The following is a 19,138-nucleotide window of genomic DNA, read 5'->3' on the forward strand; positions in this document are numbered from 1 at the left end:
CACCCTCTTCAGGAAGGAATGGGTGGACTCCTGACTGCACAGCTCGGGACAGGGGGATTCTCTGGCTGGGCTTTCGGTCCTGTTTGACAACTCCTGCTCAGCCCACGGGTGCTACTCCTCAAACCCCACGGGATTCCCACCCTGTCAAGCAACAAGAAGCTCTCTCCCTTTCTCCTTGTGGAACACGGGCTCCTAGACAGGTGCCAGACCAAGCAAAACTCTTTCTGAGCTGGCAGTGGCATTTTCACAGAGTCCGTGGATTCCTCCAGCAGTGGGGGCTGGAGGAGGCAGGGAATCATGCGCTCACAGGCATGGGGAGGACGAGGGGGAGGAGGACAACAAGGGGAGAGAGAGAACAAAGTGTCAACATCTTAACTGGGACACACAAAGAGCCAGTTCTTAGTAAGAACTTAATCCAGGATTAACAAGAGGTCAGCTACCTCTGCAAGGAGACTGCACTAAGAGGAGCTAATTAGCTCTCCTTAATTGCACAAAAGGAACCGCTCAGAATTAAAGACATTCACCAGCAGCAGGTCCCACCTCACCCAGGACACACAGCCCTACCTGCTGTCCCCAACTGCAGGCCCAGGCAATCAGAAAATCAGCACGTGGAGAGCCAGGAGCAGGAGAGGTGCAGGGATGGATGGAGGGAAAGGCTGAGGGGAGGTTCAGGAGCAGGAGAGGTGCAGGGATGGATGGAGGGAAAAGGCTGAGGGGAGGTTCAGGAGCAGGAGAGGTGCAGGGATGGATGGAGGGAAAAGGCTGAGGGGAGGTTCAGGAGCAGGAGAGGTGCAGGGATGGATGGAGGGAAAAGGCTGAGGGGAGGTTCAGGAGCAGGAGAGGTGCAGGGATGGATGAAGGGAAAAGGCTGTGGGGAGGTTCAGGAGCAGGAGAGGTGCAGGGATGGATGAAGGGAAAAGGCTGAGGGGAGGTTCAGGAGCAGGGGAGGTGCAGGGATGGATGAAGGGAAAGGCTGAGGGGAGGTTCAGGAGCAGGAGAGGTGCAGGGATGGATGGAGGGAAAAGGCTGAGGGGAGGTTCAGGAGCAGCAAGGGCTGGAGTGAGAGCTGGAGCCTCCCCCAGCCAGGATGAGCCTTTCTAGCACAGCCAGAATCTGTCTAGGCAGGTTCCTCATCATTTGGCTGCCCCCAATCCCTGAGGAATCACAGCTGTCAGCTCACAGCAATGCCCAGGAAGGTGCTTAAGGCACTTCTGGCCTTCTTTAAATCAGTGTGAGCTCTGAAAATGAGGAGGAAGAGAAGCACAAGGCAAGCCAGTTTTTCCCTGTAGGCTGAGGCCAGGAGAATGCCATCCCAGCATGGATGTCAGGAGAAATGGAGAACACACAGCACCAGGGACAGGCACAGATCCCACCTGGAAGCCACTTTGGAATGATGCAGTGGGAAAGGCTGGCTGAGCTGCCCACCCCAAATCCCCTCTCTGGGATTTCTGACACACCTGAAGCTCCTCTGCTGGGCACTAAATCCATCTCCTTTTTCCTGGGGAGCCATTGCATGCTCTGTCCTCCTGCACTGGTGCCTCTCTTACCCCAGGAGCCCTTGCTCTGCTCTGACAGATAATGGACCCAGCAGTGCTCTGGAAAATGAAGATTCCACGCACATCAATAACCCAGCAGATGTCTCTGAGATGGAGCACCAATAAAAGGAACTCCTGCATTTATGTGGGTTGCAGCACCGTGCTGAGGGCTGGGGAGGTCAGGCAGGCACGGGCCTGAGTGCATCTCAGCAGGAGCAGCTCCCCCTTTCAGGCAGCATGAAGGGAAAAGCAAAACAGCTCTTCAGAGAAGGCTGCCCTAGGAAAGGAAAAATAACACAGAGAGGAGCTCACCCTAATTACAGGCCCCTGTGAAATCACCACAGCACTGCCTCCATTATTTATCCTTCTTTTCTTCCCTCAGGACAGAGTTAAATCTTTTGCCACTGGACTTCCAGAGTCACCGCAGGGGCAGCCAGAAGGGACCAGCAGCACCAAAATTTCACCTCACACCCAACACAAACAATCGAGTTCTTGGGATGCCACTGGGACTACGAGACAGCCACCCCCTCTCTGCTCCCAGGAACCAAGCAGAGCCCCCAGTCGTGCAGCTCCTGTGCAGGCTCAGCACAAAGGGAGAGCTGCCTGACATCTGGCTAAAGCTTCAATAGCTGCCTTTGGGGAGAGCAGAATGAGCATCCACGGAGCTGTGCCAGGGGCTGGCCTGCAGCAGCCTCCTGGTACAGACAGGCCCCATCCAGCTCCCAGCACCCCTGTGCTCCCTCTTCTCTGCTGAACTGAGCTGCAATAGCTCTCAGCTCATTCAGAAAGAGAAGGGAAATTGTCCTAATTGTCCTAAAATGCTCCACGGTCCAAGCCCTTTCTCCAGCACTGGCTGGTGCAGTGAGTGCTTCTGCATCGTGTTGTTCTGTTATGGATGTTCCAGATTCTCCATTCCTCCCAGTCTGGTTATCCCAATGGACACCAGCCTCCTGCAGCCTCCCACACAGCACTGCCCCATCTCTGCCTTCAGACCTGCCCTGTGCCACCTCTGATTTCCAACCCCAGTCCTACTGGATGCATCCCTGCTCCCACTGACTTCCTTAACTTTGCTTCCTTTCTTCCAGATTCCTGAAATCTGCCGGGCTCACCCCAAAACTGACCCAAAACCCCCACAGAGCTGCTCAGTGCAGCCCCTGCCCCCATGACCACAGAATAAATAAGGTGGAGAATGAGGCTGCCCTACCCACAAAGAATAAGGCCAGAAACAGGAGCTCACCCCAATTACAGATCCCTGTGAAGCCACCACAGCACTGCCTCCATTATTTATCCTTCTTTTCTTCCACTAGCAAAGAGATTAATCTTTTGCCACTGGACTTCCAGTGTCGCTGCAGGGGCAGCCAGAAGGGACCAGCAGCACCAAAATTTCAAATTTCACCTCAAACACAAACAAACGAGTTCTTGGGATGCCACTGGGAATATTCTCCACCTTAAGTTCTTCCCCAGCTTTCCCCCCCACACCCCTCCCACCCCGACTGACATCCTCCATCAGCCGCATCTCCATCCCAGCCCCGAATCCTTTTCCCGAGGAGCCTGACCTCCCTGCACACACACACACACAAAAAGGAAGGATTCCCCCGCCTGCCTGGGAGGTGAAAAACGAGGATTTGAGGATTCCACGGGCACCTGTGAGGACACGGCCCTTCCCGGGAGGTGCCCGCGGTTCTTCCCCGCAGCCCCGCGGGCTCCCCGCGGCACCGCCCGGGAACCTCGCTGCTGCTGCTGCTGCTGCTGCTGCTCCGAGACATCTCAGGGCCGCCCAAGGAGTCGACAAAAAGATTCCCCGCTCTGATAAGGGCTCGGCATGGCTGGAACAAAGCCGCCTTTGCAATGCGCTGCCCGGCTCTGGCATCCGAGCCGGCTGCTGCCCACTGGGGAGGAAAGCTCCCGCTGTGGCTTTAAGGATGTCCCACATCGCCCGGTTAACCCCGGCTGCTCCTCGCTGCTCTCACCGAGGAGAAATTGCAGATTTGGGCTCCTCTCGTGCCCTTACCCATCGGTTCTGCAGCCCTGGTACCGCCGCTCCGCGCTGCTGCCCGGCCCTGGCACCCCGAGCGGAGCCGCATGAAAATCCCGCTCTGCTGCCCGGCCCTGGCACCCCGAGCGGAGCTGCATTAAATATCCCCGTCCTCCCGCCGGGCAAACCACCAGGGAGCACTTCTGTGACGAGAGAGGAGCAGGGCAGTCAGCGTGGACATAAACATCCCAATTACCTCGAAATTCCACTTCCTGGCTCCCGCAAAGCTCTGCCTTTGCACCCTGAGGGGCTGCGCACCCTCCTGAACCTCATCAGGCAACACAAAGCATCGATTTCCCTGCTAGAACAGCAGGCAGCAACAGGAAATATTTAGAATAAATGGAAATATTTGCCTTCAACACTCGGGCATTTCCAAATACAAGCTCTGGGAAAGGCCATCTTCTGCACGGAGGTTCCACAATGCAGAAGGTAACAATGTGACTCATCTTGAAAGTGTGTATAAACACACTTAAAAAACCTGTCTGGGGAAAAATAAACAGAGGCTGTGCCTGATTCCCGTCTGGGAAAAGCAGGAACGCAACCCTGCTGCTGTCCTTGGCTTTGTACCTACTCCAGGCAGGTGCAAGAGAGGAAACGAGGCCTCAGCCAGCAATTTGAAGAATTTAGAAAGCAAGAAAGCAGCACAGATGGGCAAGGGAAGAGCAGAAAGCAAACGAAAAATGTCCCTGCCACATGATACAGGAGCAGGGAGGACTGATGTGACTGGGAGCTGATCAATCACCCCTCATGGAATGATGAAATATTTGCTCTGTATCATCAGTTAATCCCGAGCAGGAACACGTTCAGAAGGGTGGCAAAGAATCAGAGAGATTTTCTTACAGAGCAATGAGTTCAAAGGAAAGCAACAAAAACATCGCGGCACTCATGAGGCTCGCTTGTGAAAACAAACTTGAAGGGTAAACAAAGTGGAGTGGTCAACAAATATTTGAAGAATGTAAATATTGGAGAGAAAGAGAAGCTGTGTTAAAAGGTTTGGGGTTGGTGTTTTCTTTGAACAATGGGATGATATGAAATTGTGGGAAAGAAACGAGGCTGAAGTCAAATCCTCAGAGCCAGGAGCAGGGGAGAAGTGGAATAAACTCATTCACTTGTCACATCCATAAACAGCAATAGCTAACTGTTAATAAAGACAAAACAGAGCCACAGAATATCCTCAGCTGGAGGAACCCCCAAGGATTATTGAAGTCCAGCTCCTGGCCCTGCAGAGGACACCCCACTGGCAGGAGCACGGACCAACACCTCAATATTTTCACACTCCTTTCAGTCTCTAGCTCTGCTTTCCATCATTTCCATTTTTTAAAGAGGCAGCAGCCCAGACTGCAGCACTGCAGGACTCCAAAGGTTTGCAAAGATTGCAAACCTAACTGATTGCAATGACTGCAAACCTACGGTTGCAAAGTGAGGGTTGGCTGGGTGTTACAATTCCAAGGATTGCTTTGACTTGCTGCATTTTTGTCCCCATAACTTCTAAGACACACTCAGACATCCTTGGGATTCGGAGTTCCACGTGGGAAACCTTGCAAAGTGAAACCCAAATCATCCTGAGTTCCTAATCTGGCCTGTGATCCCTGAAAGAACAGATGTCCTCAGGATAACTGTGGTATCTCCAAACATGAACAGGGCACAGGTTGGTTTGGGACAATTTTAAGGGTTCAGGTTGGTTTGGGACAATTGCAAGGATTCAGGTTGGTTTGGGACAATTTTAAGGATTCAGGTTGGTTTGGGACAATTGCAAGGATTCAGGTTGGTTTGGGACAATTATAAGAATTCAGATTGGTTTGGGACAATTGCAAGGATTCAGGTTGGTTTGGGACAATTTTAAGGATTCAGGTTGGTTTGGGACAATTTTAAGGATTCAGGTTGGTTTGGGACAATTTTAAGGATTCAGGTTGGTTTGGGACAATTATAAGAATTCAGGTTGGTTTGGGACAATTTTAAGGATTCAGGTTGTTTTGGGACAATTACAAGGATTTGGGTTGTGGCTCTGGGCAAGTCCCCTGAGAGGCACAGGGAATAGTGATGGATGTTTGCATTCTTCATCCTGCTCTCACTTCAGCAGAGTTTGCTCTCTTTACAGAATTGTTTAAGCTATAATAATTTTTTTGCTCTCCTAAGCCAAGCTTCCAGTAGGGAATTCATCCACAGCTATTAATAAACAATTAAAAGGAAAACCACCTTTAATCTCTGTGTGCCTCATCTGCAAACCAGGACTAATTCCACTTCCTTTCTTCTACCCTTTGTCCATCTTAACTATTTAGGATGGAATCTCTTCCTCCAGGCTGGAGGTGGGGCATGAAAATCTCCCAGCACAGCAAATCTCCGTTTTCAAGAGCCTCTTTTGCTGTAAAACAACACAATTTTAGAAACACTTCTATTTCCCAGACCAGTTGTGCTATCAGCTGCCTTTAAAACTGAAAAGAATCCACGGGGAACTTGTTCTTCCTGCTGGAAAAATAACACAGCAGGCATTGGAAGCAATGCTGCAGCTTTGGTGCCCTGGGGCAGGCACTGAACATTGCTCAGGTGCTGGGAGCCCTGGCCTCCAGACACATCCTTCTCTCATGGCCTACAGCTAAGCTTGGCTTTGCCTCCCAAACCTCACTCCCAAAATGTCCATCAGGTCGTGCATCACATTTCTCTAGCAGCTCTGAAAAAACCCCAAATTCCAGCTCTGAGGGCTGCACAGCCTCACAGGCAAAGGGCACTCCCACGTCCCCACAGCTGCTTTATTTCTGGTCCTGTGGGGTCAGAAATACACCAAAATTACAGCTCTGCCTCTCTCTGGCTCCACTCAAACCTTTAACTCACAGCACCTCGTGAGACCTTGCAAATGATCCCTGCAATGCCCAGGCCTGGCCACTCCTTCTGTCCTTCAAACCCAGCCTGATCTGCTCAGCATCTCGTTAAGGGAATGGCTCTAATTAAAGAGAGCTGTTCAAGTGGTGTGTTCCCCCTCCAGCTAATTTGTTCTAATTTTATGTGCATAGCTGGACATTTCTCCTGTTACCAAATCTTTGCTACTCCTCAAAATACACCTAATTTCCCCCCAAAGTCCTTTTCATTCCACTCATTTTCTCTTCCATTTTTCTCCTTCCAAATTGCAAGGCCTGAAATTAGCTGTGGTCCAAAACCACATTCTCCCAAACCTGGCATTCTGAGTGGTTTGAAAATTATTCAAAATATATACCCCAAATAAACGAATCTCCAAAAAAAAATCCCCAAATTCCTCTTTCTGTGCTCCTCTGCCACATGCATGGAGTGGCTGTGACATTGTCAAAGGAGAGTGGCAGCACTTTGCATCTTTTTTTAGTTGGGAAAAAAGCAGAGCATCTGCCCTCAGATCACTTGGCTGTGACCACAGAGATCATTCTGTCCTGGAAAAATGGTTACAGTGGAATAAACCGCTGCAAAATGTAAAATACCATCAACAGCACAGGCCTAAATCCGGCCAAAAGGAAAACTTCAGGAAAGGAGAAGCTCAGAGAACATTCCAGCATCTTGTATTCAGTGGCTCTGCAGGGGCACCCAGAAGGAAAAGGAATTCTGAGCAGCATTTTGGGTTTGGTGTCTCTACTTCCTGAGCTTGGACACTCCATCCTTGGATATATTATTGCAGCTTCTACAATTTACTTCAAACGGGCTCAAAATCCTGCAATTAGCAGTTACCAGTCATAATAAACATCAATTAAAATAATAAAGGCATTAAGATGCACTTTCTAAGCAGGGCCTGAACTCAGAGGAGTTCTAGGGAAGGTTCAAGCAAAAACACAGCAGCAGCTCCATCAACCAAACTTTAAACTGCTTAAAACAGAGAGAAATCTGGAATTGCAGCTGGAAAAAGGCGAAGAGGCCCTGACCAGGACACAGTGATCTGTCAGGGAGCACCACGAAGGTTTTGGTGGCAATTTTTGCCTCTTCCAGGCCCTGCCCACCTGCTGAGCAGAAACGAGGCAGAAATTGCAGCTGAGTGAGAGCTTCTCTTCAGTCCAACACAACTATCAACACACAGGGGTGAATCAGACACTTAAAAACGTGGGACAGTGCCCAAGAGCTCCCTCCAGCACTCGTGCCATGAAAATCTCTGCTCCAGGCAAAGGGAAGAGGAAGGGGAGACTGATTTCTGTCCAACAGCTCCTTCCAGCATTTGTCCCATGAAAATCTCTGCTGCAGGAAGGGGGAGAAGGAAGGGGAGACTGATTTCCCTTTAGCACCTTTTATCACCTTCTAGCACTTGTCCCATGAAAATCTGCTCCAGGCAAAGGGAGAAGGAAGAGGAGACTGATTTCTGTTCAACATCTTCCAGAACTCGTCCCTTGAAAGTCTCTGCTCCAGGCAAAAGAAGGAAGGGGAGACTGATTTCTGCCCAGCAGCTCCTTCCCAAAATGTGGGAATGCAAATCTCAGCCCAGGCAAAGGGAGAGGAAGGAGGGGGAGAGACTGATTCCCTGTCCAACCTTTTTCACCTTCTAGCACTTGTCCCTTGAAAGTCTCTGCTCCAGGAACAGGGAGAAGGAAGGGGAGACTGATCTTTGTCCCCAGCCGTCTTCTTCCAGCAACATTGTGTTCAACCTTGAGCAAATCTCTGCTCCAGGAAAAGGAAGAAGGAAGGGGAGACTGATTTCTGCCCAACAGCTCCTTCCCAAAATGTGGGAATGAAAATCTCTGCTCAGGCAAAGGGAAGAGGAAGGGGAGACTGACTTCTATCCAACACCTCCTTCCAGAGCTTGTCCCTTGAAAATCTCTGCTGCAGGAAGGGGGAGAAGGAAAGGGGAAAACGAAAAAGAGACTGATTTCCCTTTAGCACCTTTTATCGCCCTCTAACACTTGTCCCATGAAAATCTCTGCTGCAGGCAAAGGGAGAAGGGGAGACTGATTTCTGTCCAACAGCTCCTTCCAGCACTTGTCCCATGAAAATCTCTGCTCCAGGAAAGGGGAGAAGGAAGGGGAGACTGGTTTCTGTCCAACATCTTCTTCCAGAACTTGTACCTTGAAAATCTGAGCTCCAGGCACAGGGAGAAGGAAGGGGGAGAAGGAAGGGGAGACTGATTTCTGTCCAACAGCTCCTTCCAGAGCTTGTCCCTTGAAAATCTCTGTTCCAGGCACAGGGGAAGGAAGGGCAGACTGGCTTGCCTCATTCTGCAGGCAGGGAAAGTGTGGCAGAGGCACCATGAGGATGACAATGGTCAGTGACAGATCCAGGCCCAGCTCCCACGGGCAGCACCTTCCTTCCTGCAGAAGGGACCGAGCTCTCAACCAGCACCCAGCAGCCTCAGCTCCACGTTTTAACTCTTCCTGACTGAATTTTCCACGTTTTCAGGCTTTTTTGTGAGGAAAAGAATCCCTGGAACAGCCCCACTGCTGCCTCACTCGCCTCAGCTGCAGGTCCTGAGTGAGCAGAGCTGCAGAATTGCAGAGCCACTCCAGCTCGCCCTTCACTTGACATTTCTAGGCTGGAGACAGAGAGCAAGGTGATCTTGCCATCTGATAAGAGGGGAAGGCAATTTCCCAGCAAAACAAACGATTGGGATTCAATTAGCCAAAATATCCCCAGCCCAAGGAGAGATCTGGGGAGAGATTCTGGTGCTGCAGCAAACTCTGCAGAAGTGCAGCTTCCTCATGGCCTCAGTGAAAGAGCTGCTCTGTCTGGCTGCCCTCAGAGAGGCTTCAGTCTGCACATACATATTAGAGGGCAAAATTACAGATGTTTATCCAAATTTAAATCCAAACTTGATGCCAAAAACCAACCACATAAGAAACAAAAATATTAAAGGGATGCTTTTGCCAGTGTATCATCACACAGCAAAGCCAGTCTCAGATCAAGGGTTTGAAAATGCCTTGGTTTGATTTCAAATGGTCTCCTTGCACTGTAATTTCAGACTTTTACTAAAATAAAAGTTGTGCTTCACAGCCTGTTGCCACTGCAGGTATTAATCCAGGACAAAAACTGGTGCTGGGCTGATCCTGCTTCTATTTCTGCCCCTCCTGGTGCCCAAGCACAGCCTGGCCAAGGGAATTGTGTGCAAAGCTTTTCCTTGGCTTTAGTGCACCTGGATTAGGCTCCTCACTGCTTCTGGGGCTTCCCACCATGGAAAAGGGCAGAAAAAATAACACCAAGGCCTGAGCAATGAGCACAAAACCTGCTAATTACCCCTCAGAGACTGCGTCCATCCACAGAATAAACCTGCCAAGGCTGCTCCAAGCTGTCCTTCCAGGCACCTGGCACCACATCTTCTGGCTGGGAAAGGACAAAAACCTTAATTGATGGACAGCCAGAAGGTTCAGGACGTGTGGCCAGGTCAGAATGTTCTGGATGCAGGGGAAGATGAGCGAGCTGGTAATGAGGTTTGCTCTTCCTGCCGCAGCCGACGGGAACATCCTGACTCCTCAGACCCATCTGCAGAATTCATAAGGAGCCAAGGCCTCTCCTTCCCCAAAAACCACATTTATGTGTATGTGGGTCAGCTCTGGTGCTTTTCAGCCGAGAATTATCAGCACCTATTTCTTCCCCCTGAATAAAAGGCACAGAGGGTGATGTAGGAGCAGAAGAATCAATGCAGACAGGAAAGGCTGAAAATGCAACACTGTGAACCTGTGATGTGAAGGTCAAACAGCACAATGGGCACGGCAGCACAATTATGTGACTTTCACAGAACTATTTTGCGAAGCTTCTCCAGAAATTGAGGAAGAATTGATTCGGAAATCCAATCTCATTTGGGATCGTGTGCAGTGCCACAGGACCAAGCTCATTGCACGCAGCAGTTCCTTAAGGCTCTGCAAATTGGAAGTGATTTAAGCAGCTCTTCATCATTTCCTGGGTAATCAAGGAGCCACGAATCCCAAACACCCACGTTTGTCACCCCTGTGTGTCACAGCGACACCTGGAAGTGAGGACAGAACCTTCCCATCCTCACCAACCCGCTCATTTCCAACTCAAAGAGGCGGCAAGGCTGGGAGAGCAGAGCAGGCTGGGACAGCTCAGGAACCCCTCCCTCCCCTCCTGCCCACCCCAGACATCGATTCCCAGATTTCCAGAGCTGGGAAGGGCAGGGTCAGCCTGGTGGAGGCACCAAGGGCCCCCCTGCAGCCGCAGCCTCCAGAATGCAGAAGTGAAACTGCCTGAAGCCAATCTTCACTGCTCCCTGACATCAAACAACTGCTAATTTTAGTTCTGCTGTTCTGTAACCCTACCTAGTTCCCATCCCACCCCCACAACTACATAATAGATCCTTCCCTCAGATAAGTAGGGTGTTGGAACATTGAGAGTTTTGTTGGGTTTTTTTTTCTTTCCTCACCCACAGGCACTAGCAGAAAAATGAATTACAGATTTATTTTTAGTGCAGCCTTTGGCCTTTTCTTTTCTCTGTAGGTTCCAGATTGCAGGTTCTGCAGCTCAGAACTATTCCAAGCAATGCAGAAGGAACCACGGAAGAAGGAAAATGAGACAAGCAGAATTTTACTCAGGATCCCATTTATGGGACATCAAGCTCAGCTCCCAGCTTGATTTTGTCCCTGCAACGCTCTTCTGGCATTAGATTTCCATTTTTCATCAATATTTACTGTGAGGGGCATGGAGGGACAGGGCAGGGGGTGATGGCCCTCAAAGATCTAAATTAATTTCCATCTCTGCTGGATCATGAACTCCCCAAAACTCCTCAGAAGGAAGAGCAGGGCAGGCAGCACAGCCTGAGCTGGAAGAGGAGGGAAAGGCTGCTGTGGATTTTGATTTCTGAGATGCAAAGCTCCAGGCCTGGCTGATTGCAGTCCCTGAGGAGCTGTGAGATAACAGTGATGTCAGCCCCGAGGCAAAAGCTCTCTCTCACAATACCAGGTCACAATACATTAAAAACAGCATTAAAACCCAAAAATGACCAATTACACCACGACACCAGACTGTGATGAGGTAAACTGCTGCTGTCATCTGTCCTACCAGCACCCTCAGGGGCTGCAGCATCGCTGCTGCCACCAGGACGCTGTGACGGCACAGCAGGTGCCAGCACGGTGCCACTGCCACTCTGTGATGTCACCCAGCCCCCCTGGCTGTCCCCAGCTGTGCTGCAGAGCCCCGGGGCCACCGGGAGCCAGATGGGGATGAGATAATTGGGGGCAGGGTGAGGTGGCTGCTGCAGGAAATGCAGGGCATGCTGAGATGGAGCAGCAGTGCAGGAAATGCAGGGCATGGTGGGAGGGAGCAGCTGTGCAGGAAATGCAGGGCATGGTGGGAGGGAGCAGCTGTGCAGGAAATGCAGGGCATGCTGAAAGGGAGCAGCAGTGCAGGAAATGCAGGGCATGGTGGGAGGGAGCAGCTGTGCAGGAAATGCAGGGCATGGTGGGAGGGAGCAGAAGTGCAGGAAATGCAGGGCATGGTGGGGAGGGAGCAGATGCAGGAATGCAGGCTGGTGGGAGGGAGCAGCTGTGCAGGAAATGCAGGGCATGGTGGGAGGGAGCAGCTGTGCAGGAAATGCAGGGCATGGTGGGAGGGAGCAGCTGTGCAGGAAATGCAGGGCATGGTGAGAGAGAGCAGAAGTGCAGGAAATGCAGGGCATGGTGAGAGGGAGCAGCACGCTGGCCTGGCCAGGACAGCCCCAGAGGTGCCCTGATGTCACACTCAGTGGGATTTGGGGGGATCCCACAGGACAGCCCCAGAGGTGCCCTGATGTCACACAGTGGGATTTGGGGTGATCCCACAGGACAGCCCCAGAGGTGCCCTGATGTCACAGAGTGGGATTTGGGGTGATCCCACAGCACGGGATGGATGTGGGGCCTGGAAGCTGGGAAAGGCAAGTGCTGTTCCTCGGGGTCAGAGCAGGCTGTGCTCGCTACTGGCAGCTTTCTGTCCCTCCCTGGTACAGACAGACATCATGTGTCCCTGAGCATGGCTCCAGGAGGAAATCTGGGTTAACCCCAGCAGTGCTGCCCTGCACCAAGGACCAGAGGATTTGTTTGCAGCCCAGGCTCTGGATGTTTTTCCTTTATATAAATCCCAACCCTCTAAGCCCATTTTGTATCCAGGCTGTCCAGCCCACATTAAACACCCCAAGCAGGTTCAGAGAGCCCTGCATTCATTCTGTGCTCCTCCAATGCATCCAGCAGGGACAAACACACAGATCTGGGCAAAGTAGGGCCTGAAATAACATCCCTAACTCACCCTCCTGTGCTGGATATTGCAGCACAACCAACCAAACAAAATATCCTAGGGGGAACGAGTGACAGCTGTAGAGATCCAGAATGCTCTATAATTAAATAAGGGGAGCAGTCAGAATATTTGATTTTGGGACTGGGATGAGGGGGATGCTGAGAGGCAGGGCTCGGGTAGCACCTGTCAGGTGATTCCAGGAGAGCCGGGGGGAACTGCTCGGGATCCTTATGGAGAACAAAGGGGCCCAGGAGTGCCCAGAGCCCCCGGGGCCGTGCCGGGAGCCCGAGGAACGGAGAGGGAAGAGCGTCACCTGCTGCAGCCCGGCCAGCACTTCCCCCAGCGCTGTAATCTCCTGATGTCCCCAGGCAGGCTCCGGAGCCTCCCAGCCCGCACGGGCACCGGGATGCTCCAGCGGGAGCTGCCAGGATGAGCCGGGAACGCCAGAGCCCCGCCGTGGAGCGCTGGGATGGAGTGGCTCTGCAGAGCCATGGCCCCGCTGCATCCCCGCAATCCCGGCAGCTCCAGCACATGCTCTGCTCTCCTGCCCCTCCACCGAGCCATTATGCAACTCCTCAGCCCGGCTGCACAGCACAGAAGGCGGCGGATCGCTGCGAGAGAGGGGCTTTTTCTCATTCCAAAATAGAAAAAAACCCATCGTGTAGTATTTTCAAATGCTAATATCTGTGTCGTTTGTACAGCCTGTGTGACACAGAGCCATGTATACACAGGGAAAATTCAAAGGCTCTCAGCGTAATTAAATAAAAGAGAGAATTAGAGAAATTAGAAAAAGAGATGACCTATTGAGTCATCCCTGGCTTGGGTCTGTCCCCTGGGGCCCAGTACAAGATGCTTCCTAGTGCTACACTGTGGTGCTTTTATTTTTTACACAGAAAAAAAAAAAAAAAAGAGAGAGATAAAATTAAAATAGCAACCATAAGTAAAATAACAAATGCAAAATAACTTTGCTGTTTTCTCACACTTTACAGGCGAGGATCTCAAAGCACCAAATTCATCCTGATGCAAACTAGTGCACTTGAGAAGGAGGCTGTTATTTCTATGATTATTTCCTTTTTCATTACAGAAAAAAAAAAAAAAAAGGATTAAGGAAAAGAAACAGGCCTTGCCATTGCCCTTGTCATCCAATTCAACCCAAATTACGAAGTCACATTCCTCTGTTAACTGTGGAGCCGTTCCCATCTGATAAAGTTCTGGTTAAATCAATTTCATCATCATAATTCAAAGCCTATTTATTCTAACTAAGTGGTTTTGACATATTGGAAATTTAAAATAGTTTTGATACACTCGGGATTCTATGTAAGCCTTTGATGGTCAAGTTTATATTATATTTTATATAGAGATATATATTTGTATCCTCTATTATTTTTATATACATATATATATATATATATTTACCTACCCCTGTAAAATACAAACTTGACCAACAAAATATCTCCGTGGGAACATTTCAGACACACACGCACACACACACAGAGCTTTGTCAATTGCCTTTCACCCACACAATGTTTTCTTTCACTGCCCACTTAGCCAAACCTGGTGAGTTTCTCCCCAAAACACCCAGGAACGATGAAAGAATTATGGAGCCCTCGGGTACCTTGCCGGCAGCTCTGGGCTCCCTGGAACTCTGCTATCGATGTCCCTACAGCACCACGCCAGCGAGGAGCATCCCCAAAATCCGCTGCTTAGAGGACAAGCCGAGCAGGAGCCATTCCCCGCACGCAGCATCCAAAACAGTTTTTTATCCCCCCGCCTTTCTTGGGCAGAATCTGCCCGCGGTTATTTTCCTGCGTGAGCCGGCAGCCCCGGCAGCCCCGGCAGCCCCGGCAGCCCCGGGCCCGGGTGACGCGGCTGGGGCAGAGCCCGGCAGCGGAGCAGGGGAGGGGATGCGGCCGGAGCGCTCCGGGCATCGCAGCGGCTGCGGAGCTGCCGGACAGCAGCGGCCCAGCGCCGCATCCTCCGCCCGAGCCTCTCCCGCTGCCTCCCTCCCCGCACCCCGATCCCCCCGGCCATGCCGCAGCGGAACTTGGCGGATCTCATCCCTTTTTCCCCCATTTTGGGGAGAGAGCGGGGGAGAGCAGCATCCCCTCCCAGCCCTTCTCCGCCCCGCGCGCTTACCAGGCGAGCTTGAACCCTTTCATTAGTACAGCCACGATAATCCGCTGCCCGTGTCCTTGTCTGCCCACTGACAGCTCCAGAGGTCCCAGCACATATTGGAGCAGCCCCGGCCGAGCGTCCCGCGGGGAGCGCCGAGCCCCATGCGCCGAGCCGGGGCACGGCCGCCCCCCGCGCCCCCGGAGCCGCGGCGAGGCGCGCAGGGCTCCCCGCAGCAGCAGCGGCAGCGCCGGGGGCTGGGGCTGAGCCGCCCCGCTCTCTGCTGAGCATGTGCAGCAGCGGCGGGACCGCAGCATGCCATGGCACCCGCGGCAGCGCCCGGCCCCGCTCCGCCGGCCCAGAGCCCGCAGCCCCTCCCGGCCCCCGGTGCGCCACGGACAGCGAGGGGCCGCTGCTGCTGCCAGCCCCCAGCCACGGCAGGGACAGCGCCGGGCAGAGCGTCTCGGCCAGCCTTGCACACTTGCAGGGATGGGGCATCCGCAGCTTCTCTGTTCTGGGGTCTCACGCCCCTCACAGTAAAGAATATTTCCTATTATCTAACCTAGCCCTCCTCTCCGTCAGTGCAAACCCATCCCCCCGCACTCCATGGCCCTCACAGTAAAGAATATTTCTGATTGTCCAATCTAACCCTCCTCTCGGTGAGTGTGAAGACATCCCCTCTTGCCCTATCACCTATCACTCCATGTCCCTGCAGTAAATATTCCCTATTATCTAACCCTCCCCTCTATCAGTGCAAAGCCATGCCCCCTGTACTCCCTGCCCCTCACAGTAAATATTTCCTATTATCTAACCCTCCTCTTTGTCACTCTGAAGCCATCCCCCCTGTCCTGTCACTCCATGTCCCTTGCAGTAAATATTTCCTATTATCTAACCCTCCTCTCCATCAGTGTGAAGCCATCCCCCTGCACTCCCTGCCCTCACAATAAAGAATATTTCCTATTATCCAATCTAACCCTACTCTGTCAGTGTGAAGGCATCTGCCCTTGCCCTGTCACTCCATGACCCTCACAATTAGGAATATTTCTGATTATCCAATCTAACCCTACTCTCTGTCACTGTGAAGCCATCCCCCCCGTACTCCCTGCCCCTCACAGTAAAGATTTCCATCTACCCTCCTCTCTTCATCGAAGCATCCCAACCTCCCTGCCCTCACAGTAAATATTTCCTATTATCTAACCCTCTCTTCAGTGAAGCCTGCCCCCTCATCCCTGCCCTCACATAAGAATATTCTGATCTCCACTCTCCCCCTCCTCTCTGTCACTCTGAAGCCATCCCCCCCAACCTGTCACTCCGTGCCCCTCACAGTAAATATTTTCTATTATCTACCCCTCCTCTCTGTCAGTGAGAAGCCATCTCCCCTGCACTCCCTGCACCTCACAGTAAAGAATATTTCTGATTCTCCACTCTCCCCCTCCTCTCTGTCAGTGAGCAGCCATCCCCCCTGCCCTGTCACTCCCTGCTCTCATCCAGCCCCTCTCCCTCTCCCCTCAGCCCTGGCCGTGCTTCCCCACGTGTGAAATCATTTTCTGGGGCCAGCAAGCACAGAAGGGAGTCCTGAAGGTCCCTCACACACGTGGGTTGTGCTCCCTTGGCCTTTTTCTGCAGCAAGAGCCTGATTTGCTTTTCTCTTCCAGCACAAGGTCCTCCCCATGCAGGGGAGCTGCAGGGAGAGCCCAGGGCTCTGCTCCCTCTGCTGCTGCTGCAATATTTGGTGCTCCTGGGGGGGTTTGCCAAAGCACCCCTGCAGCTCCTGACTATCCCAGAGCAGGGAGGAGCTGATTGCTCAGGCCAAAAGAGAGAAATCCATCCCTGCTGGGACATGTAACCCAAATTTCAGTTTGCACCCATCTCTCCTTGTCCTATCACCACAGCTCCTGACACAACCCCTGGGCAGCTTCCTGGAGGGAAGAGAGTCAGCCTGGGGGGCTGTGGAAACGCATGGAAAACTGAATTTCCTGATGGAAAACCAAAATTCCTAATGGAGAATTAAACTTCTTAATGGAAAACTGAATATCCTAATGGAGAACTGAATTTCTTAATGGAAATCTAAATTTCCTAATGGAAAACTGAATTTCTTAATGGAAAACTGAATTTCCTAATAGAAAACCAAAATTCCCAATGGACAACTGAATTTCCTAATGGAAAACCAAATTTCCTAATGGACAACTGAATTTCCTAATGGAAAACCGAATATCCTCATAGAAAAGTTAATTTCTTAATGGAAAACCAAATTTCCTAATGGAAAACCAAAACTCCTAATGGAAAACTGAATATTCTAATAGAAAACTGAATATCTTAATGGAAAACTGAATATCCTAATAGAAAACTGAATTTCCTAATGGAAAACCGAATTTCTTAACGGGAAACCAAAATTCCTAATGGAAGACTGAATTTCCTAATGGAAAACTGAATTTCCAAATGGAAGAGTGAATTTTCTAATGGAAAACTGAATTTCCAAATGGAAGAGTGAATTTCCCAAATCGAAAACCGAAGCTCCTGATGGAAAATCAAAATTCCTCAAGGAAAGCTGAATTTCCTGATGGCAAACCGAATTTCCTGATGGAAGCCAAACTCTTCTCGGAGGCAGGGGCCAAGTGGCTGCTCTGGAGCTGAGCCAGCACCCCACACCCACAGGGCACGGCCTGAAGGGAAAAGTGCCAAATATTGCATTTCCACCCCCTTTTCCTGCATTTTCCCTGGAATTCTTGTTTATCTCCTGGGATCCCAGCACACTGCAGGCAGCAGGAGCTGGGGAGTGGGGCAGTGTATTTTAAATGATTTATAATTTCATTATTTATCTGTAAAGTTCTTCCAAAAGTGAAGCCTGGGAGTGTCCAGGAATGTCCACCCACACTTTCATTCCACACAGCTCTGAAGGGGTTTGGTCCTGGGGTAGGAACAGTCTGGATTCTAAATCCTGCAGGAATTCAGCAGGTTTAGGGGTGGCAGAGGAAAGAGAGCAGGCAGCTGTGTGTAAATAAATATTCTACTCTCTTGAAGGGCTTTAAATGGTATTTTGTCCATTTTTTTTGCACTCACACCCCCATCCCCATTGTGACATGAAAACCTTGCTGTGTAAAATCACCACCCTGGTTCTGTTCACTGCTCAGGGGCCAGGGGGAGCCTGGGGCAGTTCCAGAGCTCTGTCCTGGCTGGCAAAGCTCTCAGTGACATTGTCTGAGGGAACTCTGGGATTCTTTCCCTTTAGAAAGTGACAAATGTGGTTCCTTGCTCTCCTCCTGTGCCTGATAACCACAAAGAGATTTTTTATTTTCCTGGTTCTCCCAAGCCCTGAAGAGATGGAGAGCAGCAAAGTTCCAGTTCTGCATTCAGCAGGAAATCACTTTTGGGGGGCTTGGATCATTCCAGGGTAGATGAAATGAAACAGCACCTGGGCTGAATTTGGAGATACTGGGGGAGTCACCCTGAAATGGGGAGTTCTGCAGGAGAGCCCCAGGGCAGGCAGGGAGATCCCAAACCCCTGCTTGGGGAATTTGCTCCAACAACAACTTTGCAATGCATTTCTTGCTTATTTCTAGACCAAACCCACTCATTTAACCATAAAGTCAGGCACAGACCTTTCCCCATGGAAAAAACACCCCAAAACCTCACCCTGCACAATCCCAGCCTTTCTTAGGTCCCACCTACAGCAGCCTGGGCTGGGCTTTGGGCTGGGCTTTGGGCTGGGCTTTTCCCCAGGAGAAGCTCTGCAGCTGTGGCCTGCAGGTTGTCCAGGAGGGAGGGAATTCACAACTGCAGTAAAATGGGTCAGGAGCCCTGCGAGCCTGGCAAATCTGGGACAGCCTCATGCTGCAGAGTCACATGTCTGCAAATCAAAGCTCAGGCAAGAAAGGTATTAAGAGATAAGCAGCCAGGCACTTTTCCTTTTTCTTTTTTTAAATCCAAATAAAGTGAGGGGTGGGGAAATCATCAAAGGAAGGAGATGGCTGGGAAGGTGTTTGTTCAAATGTCTCTGGAATGTGATGGCCAAAAAATCCTCCCAGCATTGGAGGGGGTCAGGTATTCCCAACCCCAATCCCAGATTCTGGCTGGTCCACAATGGACAAACCCTTCACTTTCCCCCCATCCTCTGCATTTAACTATTCCAGTGGGGAAAAATAATAATAAAAAGGTATTAAAATTGAAATAAGGCAAGCCAGAAGCAGCTGTAGGGCTCAGGAGGGATGGGCTGTGCACAGCCACCTCCTCAGAGCTAAGAATACCTATCAGTCACATGCAAGATGAATTCCAGATTAATTATCTACCTACTCCACCCCACTAA

At 51.1% G+C, this 19,138-nt stretch overlaps 1 protein-coding gene across 2 annotated transcripts in view; it reads right to left on the minus strand.

The window, feature by feature from the left end:
* Positions 1–19,138, minus strand: part of GRAMD1B (GRAM domain containing 1B) — a 118,923-nt gene that overhangs the window by 60,039 nt on the left and 39,746 nt on the right. Inside the window, exon 1 of one of the 2 annotated variants that reach the window (XM_050983482.1) lies at positions 14,860–15,038. The exons of the other annotated variant lie outside the window; for it this stretch is intronic. Within the exon in view, the coding sequence (XP_050839439.1) occupies positions 14,860–14,882 (23 nt within the window). The 5' untranslated portion in view covers positions 14,883–15,038. Of the gene's footprint in view, positions 1–14,859; positions 15,039–19,138 lie in introns of those variants that run through there. 2 annotated transcript variants of the gene reach the window in all.

The sequence above is a fragment of the Serinus canaria genome, chromosome 24 (genome assembly GCF_022539315.1).
Source record: "Serinus canaria isolate serCan28SL12 chromosome 24, serCan2020, whole genome shotgun sequence".
In the NCBI taxonomy this organism is placed as follows: Eukaryota; Metazoa; Chordata; class Aves; order Passeriformes; family Fringillidae; genus Serinus; species Serinus canaria.